The sequence below is a fragment of the Hippopotamus amphibius genome, unplaced genomic scaffold (assembly GCF_030028045.1).
Source record: "Hippopotamus amphibius kiboko isolate mHipAmp2 unplaced genomic scaffold, mHipAmp2.hap2 H_1, whole genome shotgun sequence".
Lineage (NCBI taxonomy): Eukaryota > Metazoa > Chordata > Mammalia > Artiodactyla > Hippopotamidae > Hippopotamus > Hippopotamus amphibius.
The window spans coordinates 2,489,889-2,507,423 of record NW_026648280.1 but is presented as its reverse complement, the minus strand read 5'-3'; the positions used below and the strand labels follow the sequence as shown (position 1 = coordinate 2,507,423).

The 17,535-nt window shown below is 46.7% G+C and overlaps 1 protein-coding gene and 1 non-coding gene across 7 annotated transcripts in view; both read left to right on the top strand.

Moving 5' to 3' along the window:
• Nucleotides 1-8,625, top strand: part of LOC130842897 (zinc finger protein 606) — a 30,309-nt gene extending 21,684 nt beyond the window's left edge. For 2 of the 6 annotated variants that reach the window (XM_057719458.1, XM_057719456.1), the window contains 2 exons: nucleotides 2,605-2,709; nucleotides 3,792-4,581. In XM_057719458.1, the coding sequence (XP_057575441.1) occupies nucleotides 2,605-2,709; nucleotides 3,792-3,868 (182 nt within the window). In that variant the 3' untranslated portion in view covers nucleotides 3,869-4,581. Of the gene's footprint in view, nucleotides 1-2,604; nucleotides 2,710-3,564; nucleotides 3,751-3,791; nucleotides 4,582-5,501; nucleotides 7,644-8,514 lie in introns of those variants that run through there. The other 4 variants (XM_057719459.1, XM_057719457.1, XR_009050628.1 and 1 more) reach the window with 3 other exon arrangements.
• Nucleotides 8,048-8,120, top strand: TRNAG-GCC (transfer RNA glycine (anticodon GCC)). The gene has a single exon. It is a non-coding gene; the product is annotated as a tRNA-Gly (tRNA).
• Nucleotides 8,626-17,535: the final 8,910 nt, after the last annotated feature.

Sequence of the window (17,535 nt, the reverse complement as noted above, 5' to 3'; positions counted from 1 at the left end):
GCATGCAGACTCTTAGTTGCAGCATGCAGGATCTAGTTCCCTGAGCAGGGATCGAACCTGGGTCCCCTGCATTGGGAGCATGGAGTCTTAACCACTGGACTACCAGGGAAGTCCCCCTTCCATTCTTTTTTTTTTAATTTTTAAGTTTTTTATTTTTGGCTGCATTGGGTCTTCATTGCTGTGCAGGGGCTTTTTCTAGTTGAGGCGAGTGGGGGCAGCTCTTCATTGTGGTGCGTGGGCTTCTCATTGTGGTGGCTTCTCTTGTTGTGTAGCATGGGTTCTAGGTGTGAGGACTTCAGTAGTTGTGGCATGTGGGCTCAGTAGTTGTGGCTCACAGGCTTCGTTGCTCCACGACATGTGGGATCTTCCCAGACCAGGGCTTGAACTCGTGTCCCCTGCATTGGCAGGCGTATTCTCAACCACTGCGCCACCAGGGAAGTTCCCCACCTTCTATTCTTTCTTGAACCCAGTCCGAAACCTACCTTGCTGGCAGATGACGTCCATATTGCTAAATCCAGCGGTCAGTTCTGTTTTATTCCTTGACGTTAGCAGCAGCATCTTAGATTCTTAGATAACGGGTCCTTTCCTCCTTGAAACACATTCACCTGGCTCAGGGGGCTTGCCTCCTGCCCCCCTGGCCTTCGTTTCAGGCCCCCTTTGGTGTTCCCTCCCCACCTCCTTCACCTCTTCCTGGCAGGCTGCTCATTTCCCACCTGCTCACACCGCCTTGGTCTCACCCAGTCTTGAGGCTCCGTGAACAGCAGCGGTATGCTCATGACTTTCCCTTTAAGGCTGCAGTTTGATGAGCTTTGAAAAATGTGAACACCCTTGTTACCACCACTACAATAAAAATAGAGAATATTTGCCCTTCTCCAGTAAGTTCCCTCACCTGCTTTCACAGTTAATCCCCACCCCACCCCAAGGGCTGGGCAGCCACGCTTTTGCTTTGTCAGTACATATTAGAGTTGTCTTTTAGAGTTTTATAAAGATAGAATCATGCAGTATTCTATTCACATGCTACCTTTTGTATCCAGATCCTTTGCTCACCATGTTTTGGAGGCTCCTGCACAGTCTTTGCTGAGTAGCTTCCATTGTGTCATGTGCCACAGGTAGTCGTCCTGCTCACCTGTAGGTGGACATTGACTTGTTTCCAGTTCTGGGCTAGTGTAAATACAGATGCTGTAGGCCTTCCTCTTCAGGGCTTTTTGTGTATGCAGTTTTTCATTTATCTTGGATAAAAAGCTAGGAGTGGAATAGTTGAGTTGTATGGTAAGTATATGTTTAACTTCATAAGACATTTCTGTGGGCCTTTTAATCTGATGTCTTTGTTCTCTTTTACATTCTGGGAAATTTATCTCATAGTTTTTAATATTTCATTTTTCCCATTTAAAAATTTTCTCTTTTTAGGACCCCTCTTATATAGATGTTAGCATGTCTGTGTCTGTTGTTCATATCTCTTACCTTCTCTTTTATGTCCTCCAATTCCTTTTCCTGTCTTCCTTTTGTCTGGATATTTCCCCAGTTTGCTGTTCCAGCTTGCTGACTTATTTCTCAGCTGTCCATTTTGCTATTTATTTCCTCTATTGTGTCTTCATTTCAACAACTATTTTACATACCTAATATTTCTACTTGGTTCTCTTTTATGTGTTATTATTCTCATTTCCTGTTGTTAGTATCATGCCTGATCTCTTTAAATGTACTTAATTGACTACAATTTTGGTCCATCTGTTGTAATAATGTGCTGCTGATGGAATCTGGAATCCAGCGTGTTGTTTTTCTGTTTGAAGTAGTTATGCTCAGGACGTTGCTTATTGCCTTGGCCCGTGAGCACACTGATTTCTCTGGAGGGTCAGCTGCCACTCCATCAGCTTTTATGCACACGCGGGACAGGATCAGATCCTGGTCCCTGTAAACCCCAGCGAATTCAGGGGCGGAAGGATGGATCCTGGGATGGGGAGGTGAAGGCATCAGGAAGCCATCAGTGACTTCCTACCTCACGCGATGACTCTGAAATGTGATTCACCAGCCAGGGCTCTGCAGAGGCAGGGTGGAGAAGCATGCAGAAGCATGCAGCCTCTGCCTGTCTCCCAGCTCCTCTGAGGCCCTGCCTCGATTCCACGCGTCAGGAAGCCTGGACCAGAGGCTGTGTTACTGCAGCTGCGGTGATGCCGGGCTGTCCATGCTGTCTCCTGACCGCACACGCGAGGCTGTGAGCTCCGTGGGGGAGGGGCCTTGTCGCTCCTGGTCATGTTGTGTCCCTAGTGCCCAGCGTAGCGCCTGTGGCTCTGTGGGTGCCTGGAGCACCCAGCAGCCTGACCTCATCAGGTGGGGTGGCCACGAGTCCTCATCGTCCTGGGTCTCCCTTAAGGGCGTTGTGATCTTAGGCAGGTGGTCTGTATGTGGGAGAAGCACTGGTCAGAGGCTCAGCCATAGAATGGGGGCTGGGGGTGGATATCAAGGAGTCAGTTAATGAGAGAAGCACAGGTGAGCCTTGCCTTGTGGACAGAGGAGAGACGTGCCCGGGAATGTGGGCGGTGCTGGGAGCCCCCAGCAGCACTGTCTTGGAGTCACGAGGGTCAGGGCTCATGCCAGCCTCCCCTGCAGATGCCGTACTGTCTGCCCGGGCAACGCCCTCCCTTGTGACATCACAGAGACAAAATCCCTCTGCAGATGGAGTGAGCATCTCTTACGGGCAGCGCCATGCTCAAGGTGGGTTCTCATGGTGGGAGGAACTATTTATGCCCTAAAGAGGGAGGGTCCCCAGGTGGGGACCTGGGGGTGAAGTCACTAAGTTTGGCCTTGCTGCCCAAACTCCTTATCCTAAACGTCACTCGGGGGCTTCTTATAAATACAGATACCGCGGGCCCTGGCCCCAGTCCTGATCCACTAGACCCAGTGCTCTGGAGATTCTTGTCATCCTGGGAGCAGACATCCAGTGGGAGGGACCTGACGTGGTTTCCACCCCACGAGGAAGGAAGCCAGCTTGGGCAGGACCCAAGCAAAGTGCTGGGACTCTAACCCCCCCCCCCCACCATGCAGTGGTGATGGCATAGGACAGGTGGTAGCCCAGACCTTATGTGGTGTAAAAGGGCAATGCCAGAGGGCTCTGGGATAAAGGAGGTGTGAAACCTGGAGGTGAGGGATAACAGTGTTGAACTTTACCTCCAGGCTCCTGGAAAACAGAGACAGTTAAATCCCTCCAACCTTTTGTGTTCCGGGAACAGCGTATTGCGAAGGACCACCTTTCCCCATAGGACAGATAGGACTCTGGGATGACCCCTCTTTTACGTGGGGGTCAGAGCCAGAGGAGAGAAGTGGCTTGGAATGTGGGCGGTGCTGGGTGCCCCCCAGCAACTCAAGGCCAGGGCCAGAGTCTCCACATTTCCATTCATTGTCTCGGAAATGATTAGCTAGACCGTCCATGCTGATCAATCAGAACAGAAGTCTTTTAACGTGACTTCACCAAACTTTAGTTCAGCTTCTTCCCTCCCCATAGACCCTTGAACTTTGACTCACCCCTGAGGTTAAAAAGTATAAGAATGCAGAACACTTGTCCCCTTCTAGAACCAGCTGACGGCAAGGCAGCTCCTGCTCCAGCCTGACCTGCTCCTCCCCACACCTGGCTCTTTCTAGCATTGTTCACTCCTCCCTCTGAAGGAAGTTTCCTTGCTGCGCAACCTTGGAGATGCTTGCAGATCTTACCTGCGACAGTGCCCCTCTCCTTACTGGACTCGTGCTTCTGAATAAAGTCTCTCCTTACCTAAGCTTGATTTTTGTTTTCTGTTTGGCAGAAGTTGGCTCCATTCCCTGGTTCTGGGTCTGGTCAGAACCCACAGCAGGAGGAATGACCTCTCACAGGGCCTGCTGAGCGGCCCAAAGACATGCACAAAAGCAGGGTTTCTGTACAGGAACCACTGAGCAACTTTGAGCAGGAAGGACAGCAAGTGCTTTGCTTTTAAAGAGGTCCTGGTGTCTGCTGTGTGGATAATGAGCTAATGTTGTTACCACAGAAGACGAGATTGGAAGCTACTGTGGCCGTTCTGGCAGGAGGTGGTCATTTGGACCAGCGTGGTGCAGAGAAGTGATGAGACACTTCAACATACGGATTCCAACTTCTCAAGAGCAAGATAGGCACAAAGAAACCACATTATCACAGAGGAAGCACTGAAGCCCAAGAGAGAAGGTCATGGTTATGGTGGAGAAGCTTGGGTCGGATTTACATTCCCCCCAGTAATAACGAAAAACTAACGTTGAGCAAAAAGCTTAAGATTGAACAACTGGAGCAGGAAGAGACTGGTGGATCCCATCCTCGCAAGAAGGAAACTGCCAGGGGAGGTCCAGGCAGGAGGTCAGTTACCTAGGCGACGAGGCTGGGCCACGCAGCCTTCTGGGAGTTGTGGTCCACAGGCCAGGCCCTGGCTGCCTCGGGTAGGGGAGCGCCTGGGAGGCTCAGACTGCAACTCCCAGAAGGCACTGCAGGGTGCCTCCGACCAATGGGCGCACTCAGGTGGCTGGAGACAGCAGCCTACAGCTCCTTCTGGGAGTTGTAGTCCATGGGCTACACTTAAGAGCCCAACTCAATCGCTTTTTTTGTTTTTGTTTTTGTTTTTTAATAGCTCTAAAGGGAGGGACAAGATAGGGGTAGGGAATTAAGAGATACTATGTATAAAATAAATGAGCTACAAGGATATATTGTATATCACAAGGAATATAGCCAATATTTTATAACTTTAAATGGAGTATAAGTACAAATTTTGAATCACTATGTTGTACACCTGAATCACAGTAATACTGTGAATCAGCTACACCTTACTTTAAAAAGAGGTTTGAAGCTTTGAAAAGAAATGAGTTGCCAAGCCCTGAAAAGACGTGGAGAAACATATTGCTAAAGAATACATTAAATATGTATTACTAAGTGAAAGGAGCCAATCTGAAAGGGCTACATACCATATGAGTCCAACACATGACATTCTGGAAAAGGGAAAGCTGTGGGGACAGTGAAAATACCAGTGGTTGCCGGAGAATGGGGGAGGAGAGCAGGATGAATAGGTGGAGCACAGCGGATTTGACAGCTGTGGATACGTGTCTTGATAGCTTTGCCAGAACCCATAGAATGTGTAATGCCGGGAAGTCAACCTCAACATAAACTAGGGACTCTGATTATGATGTAGCAGTGTAGATTCTCAGCTGTAACAAAGGTACCTGTGTGGTGTGGAATGTCAGTAATGGGGCAGGCTGGGGGGGGAAGGGGCGGTGGGGGGGGGTATGTGGGACCTCTGTTGTGAACATAAAGCTACTCTAAAAAGAAAGTTTGTTCAAAAAACAATAGCTTTCTTGAGGTATTCACATACTATAATGTTAACCTTTTTAAAGCGGTTTTTAGTATATTCACAATATTGTACATTGATCATAATTATCTAAGTCCCAAACACTTAATCATTCCAAAAAAAAAAAAAAACCCACTAGCAGTTCCTCTACTCCCTATTCCCTTCTCCTCCCAGCTCGTGGCAACCAGTGATCTACATTCTGTTTCAATGGATTCTACTTTGGACTTTTCACAGAGATGCAATGGTACAACATGCCCTTTTCCTCTGGTTTCTTCCACTTATCATAATGTTCTCATGGTTCATCAGTGTTGTAGCCTAAATCAGTACGTTGCCTCTCTCCATGGATGAATAACATTCCATCATATGGATATACCCTTTTTGTTTATCCATTTGTCGGTTGATGGACATTTGCGTTTATAATAACATTTTGGTTATTGTAAATAATGCTGTGAACACTGTTCTACATTCTTTTATTTATTTACTTATTTTTGGCTGTGTGGGGTCTTAGTTGCGGTGAGTGGTCTCCACAGCACGAGAGCTCAGCAGTTGTTGCCCCACGGCACGTGGGATCTTATTTCCCCACCAGGGATCGAACCCACGTGCCCTGCATTGGAAGGTGGATTCCCAGCCACTGGACCACCAGGAAATTCCCCTGCTCTATGTTCTTTTAGCTGATGGTCAGTTAGGTGCAGCCCTACGAGGAGACAGAGGAGAGGAGCAGGAAGAAACAAGGCTTATTATGCTCACAGGCCCTAGCACCGTGGAGTCATGGCATGCCACAAGGGGCCCCATGTGCCACCGCTGGGGAGCGGGCTCCACCAAGCAGGTGGGGAGCAGAGTGAAGACAAGCCTGCAGGCAAGTTCTCTTACTGGGGTGCAGGCAGAGTACACAGGAGTAGGCATGAGGTGCATCATTGGTGCCTCTGAATGTTACTAGGTCATGTTCAAGGGAGGGCAAAGAGGAAGCCCCTGTAGTAGGGCCCAGCTTATCACTTGGTAAGCCTGGTCACCTGGGCGTGGTGCTCACAGCCTGTTTGCAGGGATGTCGAGGAAGCAGGAAAATACAACGTTTTAAATTTTACAATACAATGAAATAGGTGAAAGGAGTAAAAAGGTACAAACTTCCATTTATAAAATAAATAAGTCATGGGGATGTACATGTACAGCATGGCAACTAAAGTTAATCATAACTGTACTGCGTATTTGAAAGTTATTAAGAGGGTAAATCTTTTTTATCTTTATTGATTTTTATTTTTTATTGACGTATGGATGATTTATGATGTGTTAATTATTGCTGTACAGCAAGGTGACTCAGTTATACACATACAGACATTCTTTTTAAAAAATTATTTATTTGGCTTGCTGGGTATTAGTTGCGGCATGTGGGATCTTTCTTGCAGCATGCAGGATCTTTAGTTGCAGCATGCATGTGGGATCTATTTCCCTGACCACGGATTGAACCTGGCCCCCTGCATTGGGAGCTCAGAGTCTTGACTGCTGGACCACCAGAGATGTCTCCATTCCTTTTTTATATATTCTTTTCCATTATGGTTTATCACAGGATATTGAATATAGTTCCCTGTGCTGCGCAGTAGGACCTTGTTGTTTATCTATCCTATATATGAAAGCTTACATCTGCTAACCCCAAACTCCTAATCCATCCCTCCCTCAACCCCCTCCCCCTTGGCAACCACCGATCCTGTTAAGAGAGTGGATCTTAAAAGTCCTCATCAGAAAAGGGAACTCTCCTGCACTGTTGGTGGGAATGTAAGTTGGTACAGCCACTATAGCAAACAGTTTGGAGGTTCCTTAAAAAACTACAAATAGAACTACCATATGATCCAGTAATCCCACTACTGGGCATATACCCAGAGAAAACCATATTCCAAAAAGAAATGTACCATAATGTTCATTGCAGCACTATTTACAATAGCCAGGACATGGAAGCAGCCTAAGTGCCCCTCAACAGATGAATGGATAAAGATGTGGCACATATGTACAATGGAATATTACTCAGCCATAAAAAGGAATGAAATTGAGCTATATGTAATAAGGTGGATAGACCTAGAGTCTGTCATACAGAGTGAAGTAAGCCAGAAAGAGAAAAATACCGTATGCTAACTCATATATATGGAATCTAAAGAAATGGTACCGATGAACCCAGTGATAGGGCAAGAAAAAGGATGCAGATGTAGAGGACATGGGGTTGCGGGGGTGGGGCAAAGGGGAAGCTGGGACGAAGTGAGAGAGTAGCATAGACATATTTACACCACCAACTGTAAAATGGATAGCTAGTGGGAAGTTGCTGTATAACAAAGGGAGATCAACTCGATGATGGGTGATGTGTTAGAGGGCCAGGACAGGGAGGGTGGGAGGGAGTCGTGGGAGGGAGGGGATATGGGGATATATGTATAAATACAGCTGATTCACTTTGGTGTACCTCAAAAGCTGGTACAAGAGTGTAAAGCAATTATATTCCAATAAAGAGCTTAAAAGTCCTCATCACAAGAAAAAATTCGGTAATTATATATGTTGTAATATATCTATGACAGATGTTATCCAGACTTATGATCATTTCACAATATATAAAAATATCTAATCATTATGTTGCACACCTGAAACTAATATAGTGTTAATGTCAGTTACACTTCAATAAAAAAATTATGATACAATCCAGACTGTAGTGCCTCAGCATCATTAGCCATATTATTTGGGGGACATCCCTGGTGGTCCAGTGGGTAAGACTCCACACTGCCAATGCGGGGGGCCTGGGTTCAATCCCTGGTCAGGGAACTAGATCCTGCACGCGTGCCAGAACTAAGAGTTCGCATGCCACAACTAAGGAGCCTGCGTGCTGCAACTAAGACCTGGTGCAGCCAAAATAAATATTTTTTTAAAAAACCCAAAACAATATTATCTGGGGTAACACTTGCCACCCGGGTCATGGCGATGCTAAAGGTGACTGGGTTGGCTTGGCTTGGCCACCGAAGGCAAATGTTGGTAAAGGTGACAACGAGGAGGAGTCCTAGGAGCACATGACGAGGGTTTGGGACCCGGGTTTGAAACCAGGCACCCCACTTTGTGGAGAAAGCCAAGAGAACAGGTCAGGTACCCCTGGACGTACGGGAATCTGTTGAAGGGTTTTGGTGACGTGATGAAAGAGCTTGTCTCTTGGCCTCATCCTCAGAGCTGGACCTGATACTCTCTGCACAGCTGTCCGCATCACCGACTCACAGTGGTCTTCTGACGGGTTGTATTGATACGATGTGTCCGGCTGGGCTGTGTGCTCGGGATGTAAGAACCCAATCTGGGAAGAGCCCGGTGTTCACGGAGCTGTTGGAAAGGACTGGGCGAGGCAGTAGCCGCCACTGGGCAGTGGACACCCCGACCAGCCCCAAGACAGCAGTGTCCACGGGGAGCCTGACAGACCTCAGTCCAGCCTAAAGGTCACAGTGCCCACGGAGTCCAGAACTGAGGTCAGAGAGACATAACAGCTGGACTCATCCAGCAGGTGTGATGGGAGGCAGTTCTGTGACTGCGGGATTCAGAGAGCACGTGGGAACTGAGTTCTCACCTGGCTCAGCCCCAGGCATAGCAGGTGGGAGGAGGACAGGAGTTAGGTCGCGGTGTCGTAAGAATGGAGCAGGAGGCTCTTCAGAGTGCACACCACGCAGGAGTGTAACCGGAGGGTCCTGGCCTCGCCATCTATCGGGCAGGCGGGAGGGAGAGCTGCCCTCTGGGGTGCGGAGGGAGGAGGGGCCAGCTCCAAACCCTGGCGGGCGCTGTAAGCATCGAAAGGTCTCTGCTCTGTTCCCTCATTGTAATTGGTAGGATGAATGAAAACCTGTTTTGTGTACTGTGTGAACTACCAGATGGGCAGAGGACAAGTCCAGGGGACAACCTTCTCTGCCATCTAGTTTTCAATCCCATTTCCACATTTTGAGATGATTCGATTAACCTCCTTAAAAGAAACTTCTGGAGGCAGCCACCTGGGTCTAGGTTTCTGAACGGTACCCCTGGAGGCTGGAGGAGTACCGAACTGCTTTTTTGCAAATATTGTATTCTGCTGTTTTACAACCAGAACTAACATTCGGTGCTTACGGAGTTTTTGAGCTTCGAAAGGGCTGCATTATTGAGCCGTGACTGTAACCCTGTGAAGTAGATGTTATTCTCTCCTCCTTGTTACTGGTGAGGAAACCGAAGCGCAGAGGCATTGTCCCTTGGTGAAGCTCAAGCACCTAGGAAGCCAGAGGTGAGGACTGGAGTTCAGGCATTTGACCACAGAGCCTTGCCGGTTTGCGTTTGCTTCTTACGACGTGTCACGTTGAACTATAACTGATTCCTCTCTGCCTCCTCACGAATCGGGACTCCCTCTGCAGGCAGGGACCTAGTCGTGTTCACGTCGCTACCCAAGAGCTTCGCCTCCCCCCAGCACAGGCTCACATTCCCTGAGGCGGCCCATTGGCCGACTCAGTTCCGTGAAAGAACTTGACGGGGCACCAGGAGCTGACCTCACACTGACGGCTCCCGTCAGAATCCAGACATTCCGTAGCGGGAAGAGCTGCTTAGTGGCTCAGGGAAACATAGGACTGATGCTGGACTACAGCAAGTACTTCCTTTCCTGCAGATGAGAAAAAACTAGCGGTTTTGGAACGATGGACAAGGCTCACCATCGTTTCGCTGTTTTACTTCTGGTTTTAATGGAATGCCCACTTCATCTGGGCTTGCCTTACTCAGGTGACTTAAAGCCTGTTGGACAAATAACAGGCCAAATGGGTCGCTTCAAGCATTGTTTTCACTTGTTTTCGGGGAAATAAAAAGGGTTAATTACATTTAATTGCTACAAGTTTTCCTTTCCAGGTTATGTACAGTCACAAAGACCCACGAATGTCACCAGACAGCCCACACCCTACGCTAAGGATTTTCATTTATCTCATGTTCAGGGAGCTTTCCCAAAGTCCAGAGGTGAGTTGCTGTTGCTGCTCGCTCAGTGGAATGAGAGCTGTGGTCTGGGTCCTCGTGTGCTATGTCAGTGTGTCTCTTCCTGTGTATTTGTTAGTAGCACGGTCTGTAGAATAATGAAAGTAGATAAACATTGCTTGGAAATTAAATCCTATATTCTTCACCCTCTGTAAGCTGGGTGATGGCAGGGCATGGCTGTTGGGCCCTCCTGGGCTCCGCCTCTCCTACCTGGTGAGAGCGCAGCCCCCTTCAACTCTGCGCTGTTTCTCCAGATCCCCAGCTTGGGAGGAAGTTTCCCAGCTTGCCTGACTGCAGAAGCTAGACCAGGACCCTAACACATGGTGTTCTTACGGCCCATATTTTTTTTTTTTTTTTGGTACAATTGCATTCTGTTTTCCCTCTTCTTCTTCTTCTTCTTCTTTTTTTTTTTTTGAAAATCAAGGGGTTATTTTATTTTATTTTTATTCTATTTTTTTATTATTTTTAAAATTTATTTATTGGCTGCACTGGGTCTTCATTACTGCACACGGGCTTTTTTCTCTAGTTGTGGCAGGCGGGGGCTACTGTTTGTTGTGGTGCACGGGCTTCTCATTGTGGTGGTTTCCCTTGTTGTGGAGCATGGGCTCTAGAGCGCAGGGCAGGATCAGTAGTTGCAGCACGTGGGCTCAGTAGTTGTGGCTTGAGGGCTCTAGAGCACAGGCTCAGTCGTTGTGGTGCATGGGCTTAGTTGCTCCGAGGCATGTGGGATCCTTCCGGACTAGGGATGGAACCCATGTCCCCTTCATTGGCAGGCGGATTCTTTTTTTTTTTTCCAAAAACTCTACATTTTTATTTACATGCTCCCAAATCTTCTTGTAAAGAAATTAAATCAGGGCTTCCTAGGTGGCGCAGTGGTTAAGAATCCACCTGCCAATGCAGGGGACATGGGTTCGAGCCCTGCTTCAGGAAGATCCCACATGCTGCGGAGCAGCTAAGCCCATGAGCCACAACTATTGAGCCATGTGCTGCAACTACTGAAGCCCACGCACCTAGAGCCTGTGCTCCACAACAAGAGAAACCACAGCAATGAGGAGCCCATGCACCACAATGAAGAGTAGCCCCCGCTCACTGCAACTAAAGAAAGCCTGTGTGCAGCAACGAAGACCCAACACAGCCAATAAATAAATAAATAAATAAACAAAATCAATAATGTCCACTGCATAGGCCCAGCCCCAGCCCAGGGTCACTTACTGGGAAGCACCTGCCTCCATTTGACCAGCTGCAGCTCATTGCCCTCCCACACCCACGTCTAGAACTGCCCCAGGCCTCCTCTTCTTTTTCTTTTTAAATCTTTATTGGAGTGTAATTGCTTTACAGTATTGTGTCGGTTTCTGCTGTACAACAAAATGAAAGAGCCACATGTATACATATGTCCCCATATCCCCTCCCTCTTGAGCCTCCCTCCCAACCTCCCTATCCCACCCCTTTAAGTCTTCACAAAGCATCAAGCTAATCTCCCTGTGCTCTGTAGCAGCTTCCCACTAGACATCTAGGCAGGCGGATTCTTAACCACTGCACCACCAGGGAGGTCCCTTAATGGTCCATATTCATCAAAGGAAACACTGGATGCAAGCAGAGCACCATGTTTTTGCAAATTAAGCCACCTATTTCTACCAATATTAGGCATTTGAATAAACTTATTAAGAACATTTACTACCTTAGCTGTTTGGAAACTATGCGTTAGGCCCCCTTGTCTAATCCCAAGTTGTATCCTAATTTTCCTAAATGTGTCTTCACCTTGTCTCTTCTTTCCGATCCCCTTCAACGGCCGTCTACCTCCAGCACACACTACACCCTCGCCATTCCTAGAGGGTACAGGTAAGTCAGGAGGTCTGGTGGGGGGGGGGGAGCCGTGGACATTGCAGAGCTGTCGTGCTGTGTGGCTCCAGGGGGCACTCCACGGTGTGGTCACTAACCTGTGCCGCCCCCCACCCTGTAGTCGGATTAGTAACCATGCTGCTTGGGGCAGATTAGAAAATAGCACAGATGTCAAAGCATCAGGAAACACAGCAAAAAAACCCACAGTTCATCTATCCATCCATCCCAAAGATGTTGTTACTCTTCCTAAAGCTCAGCTATAATATTTTACTTCCCTGTTCATCCCCCCATCCCACCAAAGCCCAGAAGAAGAGTTCGGACCAAGGTGTCGGAAGGCCCACATTCCAGTCCTTACTTTGTCTCGTGAGATGGCACTAGAGGTTCGCTGAGGCCTCTGCCCTGCCTGAGTTTTGAATCTCAAGTGTAGTTTCTGATACAGAGACAGAAGGCGGAACTGTCTAGTCAGATCACTGGAAGACTCCAGTTTTCTCCGGTAATCCTCAGCTCTTCGTTATATGAAAAGATGCCTACCTCATAATAAGGAAAATACACATTGAAAATACACTAGAATTCCAGTTTTCAGCTATCGTGTTGAAAGTAGGCAAACTTTTTCCTAACAAGCTCTCCTGGCAAAGGAGTAGGGAAATATAGTCTCATGTCTTGTTTGTAGGCTAGGAATGAGTACAACGTCTACACAGGGCAGCTGGCAATTCTTGTGCATGTAAAAATGCATTCACTTTTTGACCCAGAGTGTGGAAATCTACCCAGGATTTGTTTTCATCGGGTATGTAAGACACACAGACATGGAAATGGTTGTCATGAAGGAAGAAGCTTGTACACACAGAATCCTAGAAATGGGAGGCAGGGCACAGCATGCCGGGCCTTGTGAGGAAGGACCAGAGTGGATCGGGGGCGAGGCGGGGAGTGGGGAACATGACCCACAGCTGCTCGTGGGGTTTTTGAGGGAGGGACTGGGTGAGGCGGGGTAGGTACCTGGAGTGAGCTTAGTGTTGCATAGTTGGAATAATCTGGGGGCTCTGGGCTGTAGGGGTGGTTCTGAGTTGTTCAGTACCTGGCCCTGGGGTGATTTGGGCGGGGGAACGTTGGCCTGGTGTGTGAGGGTCTGGTGGTTGGTTTGTATATCAAAGGCAGCACAGGGGAAGTGCTTGCTGTCTCTAGGACACTAGCCCTGAGAGGCAGAGTCTTCCCAGGATGAAGGCCCCAGATGTTAGACCACCAAGTATGCAGAAAATAAGAAGGTAGAGTCAGTATATCCAGCAATTCCACTAACAGGAAATTTTATTTAAAATATGCTGCTCCAAGGAAATCCCTGGTAGTCCAGTAGTTAGGATTTAGCACTTTCACTGCCTGGGTTCAATCCCTGCTCAGGGAATTAAGATCCCACAAGCCGTGCAGTGAGGCAAAAAACAAAACAAAACAAAAAAACCCTCGTCCACTTACCCTCCCCTTTTGTTTGGTGACCTTCTCATCTCTGTTTCTGAGCCCGCAGATACCCTGCACATATCTACCCCAGGCTCACTCTTAGCGGATGACCTTGCGCCCTCCATCACTGACAGAGTGTCTGCATCCCCGGCCCCGGCCTAACGCGGTTGTGCCTTCCCGTCTCTCCTCCCTCGGGCCAGGGCTGGCCCCTCCCCTGTGCCCCAGCTTCCATGCCCTCAGGCCAGCTCGGGGCCTTTCTCTCTCCCTTTCCAGGGGCATCACAATTTACAGTATCTTCCCCGTTCTCATACGAACGCGCTGTCAGCTTTCCCATATTAAAAAGCAAAACCTGTCTCTGCATCTCTCAGCCCCCTCTGGGAGCTGCTCCCGTTTCTCTTCCCTCCGTGACAGCAAAACTCTTCAAAAAGTTTCCAAAACTTGCTCTCTCCAATTCCTTTCCCCCTGTTCTCTCCCGAACCTGTTTCACTCCTGCACATCGATAGCAACGCCTTCAACTAGGTCTGCAGCGACCTTCCCGTTGCCAAGTCCAACAGTTTTCAGCAGTCACTGTGTTGAAACCGTCTGTAACCCACAGCCCCCCGCCCCCACCAATTTCATTATGAAAATCTGAAAATGCAGAAAAGTTGAGAGAGTGATGGAATGAACATCTCTGTACTCCACACCTACAGTCTACAACTAAGCATTTAACCTGCGAGCATTTTTACAGTCCAGGTTCTATTCATCATGTCAGGCTGACTTTACTTTGAGGTACGAATCTCAAAGTGTTTCTCAGCTCAGTCGTTGAACCAGTGAAGGGACAGAAAGTGAGGGAAGGCCATGTGTGGGACAAGGAGTAGGCACCTCAATTTTTCAGATTTTACAAGTGTTTTTTGTTGTGTTTTTAATGTTTATTTATTTACCTATTTTGGCTGCACTGGGTCTTAGTTGCAGCATGCTATCTTCTTGGTTGAGGCATGCTAACTCTTTAGTTGAGCTATGTGAACTCTTTAGTTGTGCTATGTGAACTCTTTAGTTGTGGCATGCATGCGGGATCTAGTCCCCAACCAGGGATTGAACCCAGGCCCCCTGAATTGGGAGCGCGGAAGCTTAACCACTGTGCCACCAGGGAAGTCCCTACAAGTGGTTGAGTAATGTACTTAGTCAATTGCTCTTTTGTTCAGTTTGTACCAATAATAGCTCTGTTTATTTATTTTTATTTCAGGTCGTGGGAAGAGTGATACACCTGAGCCTACAAAGAGCATCCAGGGTTTTGTAAGACATTCCATGGGCCTAAACACCAACCCCTGGAATACAGGTTTGTGGAAATGGATCCCGAATCGCCCCGTGGTATCCTCGTAACAGCACTGCACAACTAAGACCATCCGGCAACACCTGAGTTGTAAAACTGAGGCCACGATCCTCTCAGCTACATTGGCGGCAGGGTCTGCTGTCCTGAATCATAAGAGAGGGCTTTGAGCAGAGACAGGAGGCAGCTGGAAAAAGAAGTCAGGGATTGGATGGGAATTCAAATTATATCTGTTCACACAGGCTGTGCAATCTAGCCTCTGTTGTTGTTGTTTTTAATTAAGAATACTATTTTTAAGGTTATTTGTGATTTTCTCTCCCATTCCTCCAAAACAATATGATTAACAAATATATTAACTGATAGTCACAGCTAAACTGAGATTTTATGAGAAATTCTTTTCTTTCCATTTCTAGCCCTCATCCCTCACAGACCTGTCCTTGTTCAGGTAATCACCATTGCCAGCATAGCCTTCAGCATTGCCCTGCTGTGTGGGATCAGTATCTCCTACGTGATATAGTAAGTCTGTGCTGAACAGCTGTCACTGTCCCTAAGTGACACATGACACGTTAGCCAAGTTGCTAGTTTGTGGTAGTGACGATAATGGCGGCTGTAATTCTTATAATCATTATAGTCTTATGGTCAGTATAGATTTTCAGACAGTGTTTTTCAGAATATGGGCTATATTCATGTTGGGTCATGATGTAAACGAAAAATTTTAAAAGAAACAGGATCAACATTTTTTTAAAAATTAGAAACAGAAATTAAGGAAGTGACGCCCCTGCCGTTGCGGGAGGAGGATGGAGACTGTCTCAAGGTGGCAAAGAGCAGCCGTGTGTGGACTCACCTGCTGAGGCCTGCACAGAAGACTGTTCAACCTGCTGTTTATGTGCATTTATGTATCTATTTGATCATTTTTTTGAGCCTTATACCAGGCACTATTTTCCAACCTAGGTTTAGCGTGTTGAACAAGAAAAATGTGGTCTCTGCCCTCATAGACCCTATTTCCTTTCAAGGGTATGAATAAATGAGGAGTTAGAGCAGTTGTGAGCACAGTAACCTGTAAAATTCATTCATTCAGTAACAATATACTAGAGTCTTAAAAAATAAAGGTTAGGGACGTCCCTGGTGGCCGGGTGGGTAACCCGGGTGGGCCCCCAATGCAGGGGCCCGGGTTCCATCCCTGATGGGAGAACTAGAGCCCACATGCTGCCACAAGTAAGATCCCAAATGCTGCAACTAAGAAACCCGTGTGCCGCAGCAAAGACCCAGCATGCCACGAGACCCATTTTAGCTGAAAATAAATAACAAATAAATAAATAAATAATTGTAACATCCTTTAAAAAAATAAAAATTGGGGGATTGGGGCGGGAAAAAATAACAATTAAAAATTAGTAAAAAAAAAAAAAGAAATTAAGAAAAAAACTAGCAAGCAAACCAACAAACAAGAAATAGGACAGAATACCATTTAGTAGAATAGAAAGTATTAAAGTAAATGCTGGTTTTCAACCTTTTCACACTCAAGATTGTGAGGTAAAACTTATCTCTCATTGTAGATCATGACCAAAAATGTTTGCAAGCCACAGTCGGAGACGCTGGCATCCTCCCAAAATGTGGCTTTCTAGAGTGAACTTGCTACTCTGGAGGGAATCTTAATAGTGCAAAGCAGAAAAGAGTGACCGCTCTGTCTTTCACTAGGAACTGATTGTCAATGCCGTCTGGGGTGATAGTAGCATTTAGGGAAGACTCGTCATCGTGTTTGCACAAATGACGCTTGTGGTCAAGTTCAGGTTATGTGATCATTTTGGAATCAGTGTCAGACACAAGCGAGCTGCCCTGTGACCTCATGCTGCTCCAATGAGGACCAGCACGTTGGTCCCTGTTCTAGGATTTAGTCCAGGATTCCATTATATCCCATCAGAAGTAGCTTGAGGAGGTACTAGATTATGCACTCTATAGGATGAAGTGTGTATGTGGGAAACGTATTGCCATATATGGGATATTTCTTAAGGTAGCCATTTTAGGACCACCTTGGAGTACGTCAAACAAAGGCAAAATTAAAGGTAAAATTGAAGAAGGTTTGCTACTGAGAGAGTGTCTCCATGTTTGGTTCTGGGTTATCTAATGTGGCAATCTTCTATGACTCAATTTATGGAATTGCAATTTCAGTTTATTTCGTTAGTCTGGACAAGAATGTTAACAGGTGAAGATTGCTACAGTAACTCACTAAAATGTATCCGCCTGGAATTTCAGTGCCCGATTAAATTACTGAGCTAATGACAACATTTAAAGCTTTTACGTTGTGTTACCCTTAGTGACATTTTAGAACCTGAGGCACAGGAAAAATATGTGCCCCAAAATACGTGTTTTTACATAATTTTTAGTGAATACTTTTTTCTAGAAGTAGATTTTGAAAATATATTGGTGAGTTTGATATCATTTAAACCAGGAAAGTAAAATTATAATAAATTCTGTTTCTGGTATAGATGAAGTATTTAAACTTAAAATAATGCTGTGAGTTTTGATACAACACTTTTCAATTTTTTAAATACATTTCAACTACTTTAATGTTTTGGAAAAGAAGAACTGTAAAATAATACATAAAAACACGTACATAGGGATTCGCATTTTCCCTTTTGACTC